The 8,236-nt window shown below is 42.0% G+C and overlaps 1 protein-coding gene across 11 annotated transcripts in view; it reads left to right on the top strand.

Annotated features, from left to right (window-relative positions):
- Positions 1-449: 449 nt before the first annotated feature.
- cadpsb (Ca2+-dependent activator protein for secretion b) overlaps positions 450-8,236 on the top strand; it is a 66,135-nt gene continuing 58,348 nt past the window's right edge. For 3 of the 11 annotated variants that reach the window (XM_077014427.1, XM_077014424.1, XM_077014423.1), the window contains exon 1: positions 454-1,277. In XM_077014427.1, coding sequence (XP_076870542.1) covers positions 939-1,277 — 339 coding nt within the window. In that variant the 5' untranslated portion in view covers positions 454-938. Of the gene's footprint in view, positions 1,278-8,236 lie in introns of all 11 variants that reach the window. The other 8 variants (XM_077014430.1, XM_077014429.1, XM_077014431.1 and 5 more) reach the window with 5 other exon arrangements.

The raw sequence follows: 8,236 nt of genomic DNA, 5'->3' as shown, positions 1-8,236 counted from the left end.
CAGATCGAGCTGTTTAGCGACATTTTCTCCGCAAATAATACGAGTCATCCCTTTTAGTTTCTGAATTTCAGGACTTGTCATAATTCTGTTTTAATTAAAAAAATGTGTTGTGTAAAAAAAAAAAAAAAAAAAAAAAAAAAAAACAGCATCTTTTATTTTCCGAGCTCATCTGGCGTACCACCGCGGGGTGCTCTGCGTACCACCAGTGGTACGCGTACCACAGTTTGAGAACCACTGCCCTAGAACAAAGCAACCCTACTGTGCGCAGTTTTTTTCCTGATGCTATGCATGTATAGTAGTTTTATAGAGCAATCTACTTTGTCGTATTATTTTATATTTAAATAGACGAATGCTAATTGAATCTAAATACATCACCGTAACTCTCTCCAAGTTAGTGACCATGCTGTCCCAGATACTGTGCGACCGGAACGACCCTCACCCCCATTCAGGACCATGGACAGCTGCTCGAACGCTGCGCCTGCGTTTTGCGCACCACTTGGCAGGAAGAGGCCGCCTTTCGTTCTTTTCATTGAAATAGCTTCTTTCACTCAGCCCTGTGCGCCCCTCCTCCTCCTCCTCCTCCTCCACTCCTCGGCCTCTCCCTCCCATTGCTCTTCCACGCGCATCCCTTGCAGTGACTGGCGAACTGAACCACAGCTCGGAACACGTAAGCAACAGCGTCGGTCTGCCTGTGTAGAGATTGCAGTGTCTGTACCCGCAGCCTCCTCGAACATCTCCTTCAACACCGACGTGTTTTGCCTGTTTCGCTGGAATATAAAACGTTCAAATAGTCTGAAGATAATATACGCTTGATTCGATCACAGTGCTGACGACTAAAAGGTGTGTTTATGAATTAGTCCGGACCTTGTTTCTGGTATTAGCTACACTGTTCACAATATTAGCTTGCAAGGTTAGACAAGCGCCACTTCGGAGCAAACATGTTGGATCCATCGTCCAGCGAGGAGGAATCGGACGGGATAGTAGAGGAGGAAAGCAAAGAGGTACTGGCACCCCCGGCAGGATCCTCTCGCATCTCTCCGAACAGGGTCAACGAGAGCACCGATAGGCTCCAACCCAGCAGCCGAGGTAGCAATGCCCGTCCATCCAGCCCGAGCCCGTCGGCCGTTAGCGAGCAGGAGAAGGAGGACGTAGAGAAATTGCAGAGAGAGGAAGAGGACCGAAAGAAGAAGCTCCAACTATATGTCTTTGTGATGCGATGCGTGGCTTATCCTTTCAACGCCAAGCAGCCGACGGACATGGCACGGCGGCAGCTGAAGGTAAGAGAACGCGAGGGGAGGTAGCTTCATTTCCTTGGGATCTCACCTTGAGATGCACGTTCTTCCCCATAAAAATAATAACAAGCCACCGACGACACACTCCAATTTCCAACATGCCTCGACCAACATTCGATCGAATTGTGTTAAAGCGTTATGTAATGTAGTTTATCACAAGTGATAAATGTATGAGATCACCACACACACTGTTTGCGGGACAAGTGGGGGTGTGAACACACGGGGACCATCGCTACTGCAGAATCACAACCGTAAGATTTTATGAGGTTTCAAATGCAAAGCGGAAACATGCGCCATTCTTTCAAATATGGGGACTGTAAATGAGTTCCAATTATAGCTCTTCGAGAGTGTGATAGAGATGGACCAAAATAAAGCAGTGTCATTGCCGTAGTACAGTCAGGTGACCCGCTCACATTGAGAGTCCGTGGTTGTGTGCACTCTTGCGGTGGTAGGATAGAGTTCCGTTTGCGCCATCTCTTGCCACACTCATTCATCTTCCAAGGTGACTTTAGGTCTAAGATGTAACATTAGACGTAAACATGTACAAGGATGTTGGCTGCGTTAACTAGATTTGAGTGATCTGTTTTGTTGGCTTTGTTAATTCCCACCGAATAATCTTAAAAAATGTCGTTTTTATTTTTATGTATTTTTTCTATTTTATCTCTCTTATTTTTCATAAGGAGACAAAGCCACAGTTTTAGCTGTAAAACCACTGTTTTGGTAGTAGTAGTATTAGTAGTAGTAGTTGTATTGGTAGTAGAGTGCATATGTGTTTGCTGGAACACAGATCCAAAAAACTTGTTTTTTTTTTCACCACATTGATCTCAGTTCATATTTACTTTTAGATTGTCTTTATCATGTTACTTTTGTCTTTATTCAGAACTTAGACTATACTACTTAGATGCATGACCCAGTTCTATCAACTCTCTCTGTTCCTTGTTTTATCATTTTACCCCATAATCACCTCCTCAAACTTCCCACTTGTGCACTTTTATGGTGCTGAAGTTAGAACTATGAAACTTGTCAGAATCCTAAAGTATGTTAGTACTCTCTGTGCTGAGATGTTCCATTCTCCTACCATTGCATCACCGAAAGCCACAATCGTTTTCTTATGTCTTTTTATTTGTTTTCTGTAAAGCCTTTTAAATCACCTTTTTATAGTGTTAAATCTACAACCACCAAACGTGCTATTAAATTTTAGGTTATTGGCCCTTTGCATAACTCTGATTTGCATACAAATTGCCAATTTTCGCTTTGTTTTTTATTTAATCAATCTTTTTTTAATCATCGTCTTCTTAAAATCGTTAGCTTTTTTCCTCCTCCAGTCCTAGTTTAAAGCTTCAGGTCATTGATCCCAGCATGCTGCAGTGTGTCATACTGTTGCCTCTCTGGTATCTGATCCTCAGCTTCATGGGTGCACTACAGCTCCCATCTGCTTCCCCTCAGTTATTGATCGAGGTTGATCACTTAGAATTTACAACAACCTCTTAACAGCTTGAGGTCACCATCCTACTACAGTGCCAGACACAAAGGATTGGAATGTCCACATTTTGATATATCATCTTTTTTTATCATCTACATTTTTCAATGGAAATAAGATTCTACTGTTTACTGCCTTAGACAATTTGACATATTGTATGGCAATAAAATGTCACACGAGAATAAATTGGAAAAAGAATCCAGTGCCAGGACAGGACTGCTATCTTGTAGTCACATTTCTGAACTCAGTTTTGTTATCCATATCAGGACGTTAGAAGTACAATCTACATAAGTTACAGAGAAACAAACGTCTGTGTACCCAGCAGCAGATGCAGGTCTTCTTTGAATCCCACGGTCCTGTGTGAAGCTATGTGAACTCTGACCATTCTACTCTATGGAGCAGTTGCTGCAAAGAATCAAGGCTTTGATTCTCCCACTGGGAGTCAGTTCCGTTTAGTGAGTCAATGATGATAGTAACTGGGTCATTGGGATGAATTTTATTGAAGAGACACTGCTGAGGTCCCCAAAGTGCAAAAGAGTCACTCAGTCGATCGATGATTCAGACTCGTCTGTGTGAATCATAGTAAAGGACATGGCTCAAGTGTAAGGGTTTGTTGTTGTTAGTATGATAGATATGGGTAAAACAGACTGACTGATTTATTTCTTTTTACACAGCAGAAGAAGGCTACTTTGGTGTTAGTTTTTTATTGCAAAAAAATTGCAATTCACTATATATTAATATATTATATAGACATATATACAAATATTATTAATGGTTTGTGTTTACTACAAGTACTTTGCTCAATTCAGTTTAAAAACTGCAAACCTGCACAATGAGTTCAATGGAGGAGTTGCACACTCACCTGCCACTTTATTAGGTACACCTTGCTAGTACCGGGTTGCCTTCAGGACTGCGTTAATCTTTCGTGACATAGATTCAAGGTACTGGAAACATTCCTCAGAGAGTCTGGTCCATATTGACATGATAACATCACGTAGAGGCTACAGATTTGTTGGCTGCATATCCATGATGTGAATCTCCCGTTCCACCACATCCCAAAGGTGATCTATTGGATTGAGATCTGGTGAATGTGGAGGCCATTCAAGTACAGTGTTCATTGTCGTGTTCAAGAAACCAGTCTGCTGGTAGTAGCCATCAGAAGATGGGTACACTGTGGTCATAAAGGGATGGACATGGTCAGCAACAATAATCAGGTAGGCTGTGGCGTTGACACAATGCTCAATTGGTACTAATGGGCCCAAAGTGTTCAGGAAAATATCCCCCATACCACCACCACCAGCCTGAACTGTTGATACAGGATGGGTCCATGTTTTCATGCTGTTGATACCAAATTCTGACCCTACCATTTGAATGTCACAGCAGATATCGAGACTCATCAGACCAGGCAATGTTTTTCCAGTCTTCTATTGACCAATTTTGGTGAGCCTGTGTGAATGTATAGTCTCAGTTTCCTGTTCTTAGCTGACCAGGCACCCAGTATGGTCTTCTGCTGCTGTAGCCCATCCGCCTTAAGGTTCGACGTGTTGTGCGTTCAGAGATGCTCTTCTGCATGCCTCAGTTGTACCAACTGGTTATTTGAGTTACTGTTGCCGTTCTATTAGCTTGAACCAGTCTGGCCATTCTCCTCTGACCTCTGGTATCAACAAGGTATTTGCAGCGACAGAACTGCCTCTTACTGGATATTTTCTCTTTTTCGGAACAATCTCTGGTTGTGCGTGAAAATCCCAGTAGATCAGCAGTTTCTGAAATATTCAGACCAGTCTATCGGGCATCAACAACAATGCCACGTTCAAAGCCACCTAAATCATCCTTCTTCCCCATTGTGATTCTCAGTTTGAACTGCAGCAGATCGTCTTGGTCATGTCTACATGCCTAAATGCATCGAGTTGCTACCATGTGATTGGCTGATTCGACATTTGCGTTAATGAGCAGTTGGACAGGTGTACCTAATAAAGCGCTGTAATAAAATATTGCTGATGTCTGCAGAAGAAGGCTTTCTATAATAGCATTATCTCAGATTTGCAATGCAGAGTTATTATGAATGCAGAGTTTAGTAGTTTATATAAAAGGACAGAACTACTTATTTGTTCTTGATGGACACATCTGATGATGTCTTAAAATTAACTTAGTTATCACAGTTAAACTTGTTTTCAAATTTGTGTTTTATATAAGGTGTATAAAACCTGCCTATTAAAAACAATTTTAAAGATATATATGATATGATATGTGGTATTACATTGTATATTAACAGGCCTAATTAGCATTTTGTTTGCATTGCACAACTGTGGATTGAAATAGAAGTCATTAAGTTAAGGAAATATCTGAATTACGGCTGGGCCCTTTGATAAATTCTTTACTTCCTGTACACTCCCCCATTCATAACACACACACACACTCCACACACACACACACACACACACACACACACACACACACACACACACACACACACACACACACACAAACATTACATCTTTCACTTTATCTTCACAGGACTCCATCAGTTCTGTTCTTCGAAGGTGTGTCTCATTGCTTTTATAGGTTAGATGAGCACTATATGCTGAGTGAACTCCCTGAATTGCTAAATGCCTCTATTTGGTGTTTGTCTATAGTGTAGTGAACAACAGTGGTGCTTAACTTTGCAATAGTAAGTTGTCACAGTCAAGCTCCATAACTCTTCAGTTTCACATTACAAAAATTTGGAGAGAAAGTTCCTCAGTGTAGAACTGAAGGCCTGCTTTCCAGAACACACTGTAGCTTTCCAAATGTACCACAATCCAGAACATACTGTACGTATCCAGAATGCAGCCAGTGTGCTCAAAAAGAACCCATAACCTGATAACCTTTTTTTCCTTAACGGTGATGTTCACTCTTCTGAACATGAGCATTTTCGGTGATTGTGCAATGAGTGTAAGTCAGTCAGACCCAGTGCGTCTGATGGCCGCTTACAATGTGTGGTGATGAGGATTCTCCTAGAATGCCCCACTGCCAGCAGGGCTCAGCATGCAGACCACATGATTATGTCCTTCTTCAGGAAGGATGCAAATCACAGCAGCATTGTGTAGTGGGCTCGGTGAGTGTGCCCATAATCGAAGAGCCAGTCTGAGAATTGGTGAACATTCTCCCCTGATTTTCCCTTGAGATGGAGCTGTGTGTTTATGCATGTGATGCATGCGGATAGGTGTGTGTGTGTGTGTGTGTGTGTGTGTGTGTGCAACCTCATGCCTTTGCCACACATTCTCTCTGTTGGATCAATTTGTAAGTCACCAGGCATGTCATCAACATGAAATATGAGGCATAAAGGTACTCAGAGAGGGAAATGAGAGAGACATAAATGAAGAGACTGAAAGAGTGTGAGAAGTGTCAAGTTCTGGCTCAGCATTCAGATTAAAAATGACTTTATTTAAGAACATGGCATTATTAGGGTAACACGGAAGAGATGGGGATGGAATTACATAATATTTTGTGAGAATTTAGTAGTGAAAATGACAGAAAATGAAGACATTTGATTTTTGTACGTTATCTAGGTGAAGGCCAGCTGAGTTGTAACTCACTTCACTGTGGTGATCAAGCTGAGCAGATGAGGTGGTGCTGAGTCAGTCTGGACCGGACCTGGTTGTGCAGTATCCATGCAGTATGCACTGATTGAACCCATTTACAGAAAACCAATTGTATAGGCAAAAAGCCTATATAGAGAAATATAAAAGAATCTGAATTTGATTTGATTTGATAGAATTTTCATTTAGTCGGCATTCAAAAGGTTCACATACGAATTTACAAAATGTTGTTGCTTCCTCTAAAGTCGAAGATATAAAAAGGTCTATTAACGACACCACTTGGCATCAATAGCATTATAGTGCTGATAGGTTTGTCATTTGCTGACGACACCCAGGGTTTGCACTTTCTAAAACAGGAGATGGTTACACCAGAGCAAATAAAATCAGACTTGTGACTCATTTAGGGCAGAAAACGAGGACTGGGGCGGAGATACAGCCATTGAGGATGAAAGGAAATGATGTTTAGGGGATGTATAAGACAGAGGCGGAAACAGAGGAGGGAGGCACACTATCATTCCATCCTGGTGAATGGAAAGTGAGAAGGTTAGAAGAGAATTACGTTGAAATATACGAGAGGCCTGACATGGAACCAGAGCTGCTCAGTGGAGTTCTAGAGGTGAACGACTTTTTAATATGATGGGACAAGAACGGTGAAATTAAATCAGAAAGGGTCAGAAGGGAGGTGTGCTTGAACATGGTGTTCCATGACTTCAGATTCATAGCTCATTTGAACAACAGCAGCAAATAAGAGGTGAGCAAAGGCACAAGGAGAAAAGACCAAGTTAATCGAATCACATGGCGTCCTCAATATTGCTGCAGTGCACAGTATACATTTACATGCCTGCCTCTCTTACACACCCCACCATCATGTACCATTCTAAGGAATTTCATATGTCATTCCCATATGAATGAGCTGACCACTGTACTTCCAATTCTTTATTTTATATAATTCTATATGCTGTGTTATCTGGAGGAAGCAGTGTATGAGTGCACACTTGCACTCTGACAGCCTGCTTAAGCCTAGATATCTTTACTGCCAAGCTGTTCTTTTTCCTATGGCTTTGTTAATTTGGGGAAAATATACAGTATGGCTAATTTATATTGCTCAGACTAATAGACCCTTCCCTACCACTCGTTGAAGCTGGACAGCTCAGTTAGGATAAGGAGTTAAAATAACGATCCCATCCATTAGTTAGAGTGTGTAACAAACCTAAAGCTAGAAAGATTCATGAGACCGTAGCTTTGGAGTAAAAGTGCACAGTGATGTGGAAATACGAGTGGAATGACACCCCTGACGGGCTCTACTAACATGAATAAAGAAAATGCTGACTAATCACAGATATTATCACTTTCTTAAAGAACTGAGCCATTATTGCAGTTCACAGTTATTGTATAGAGCTCTTCTCGTTACTTATAGAACTAATAAAGAAAGAGATGATGTCCATTAAGGGGGGAGGCAGGGTGTGTAGTGTGTCCTCTTAACACTTTGGTTGTTTCAAATCAATACAAGCACACATACACAACAGTGGTGAGCCCCCCCAACCCCCCCCCCCCCCCCCCCCCCCACGAGGCCATAAGTGTAAGACCAAAGCCCCCCCCACAATCCTTCTGTATTTCCACAAACAATGTAGCTCCAGCAAGCAGGCCTACACTATATTCAAAGTCTCTGTCCCTGGCAGACACAATGAGGGAGAGTCACATTTTGACCACAACCTTCTCTGTTGTGTGAGGAAGCCACCAGAGCCGAGTGTGATCTTCTCGCTCAGAGTAAGTCGAGGCGTCTACAAGGAGCCATTGGACAGGCTCTGCCATGTCACATGTCTCAGGGCCTTATTTTGTGGAGTTTTGCATGTGTTTTAAAGCTGTTCACTTCTGTCAAAAGCAAG

This window comes from Brachyhypopomus gauderio, chromosome 8, assembly GCF_052324685.1.
Source record: "Brachyhypopomus gauderio isolate BG-103 chromosome 8, BGAUD_0.2, whole genome shotgun sequence".
In the NCBI taxonomy this organism is placed as follows: domain Eukaryota; kingdom Metazoa; phylum Chordata; class Actinopteri; order Gymnotiformes; family Hypopomidae; genus Brachyhypopomus; species Brachyhypopomus gauderio.
Note: the sequence above shows the minus strand (reverse complement) of the source record. Positions and strands in the feature narration are given on the sequence as shown.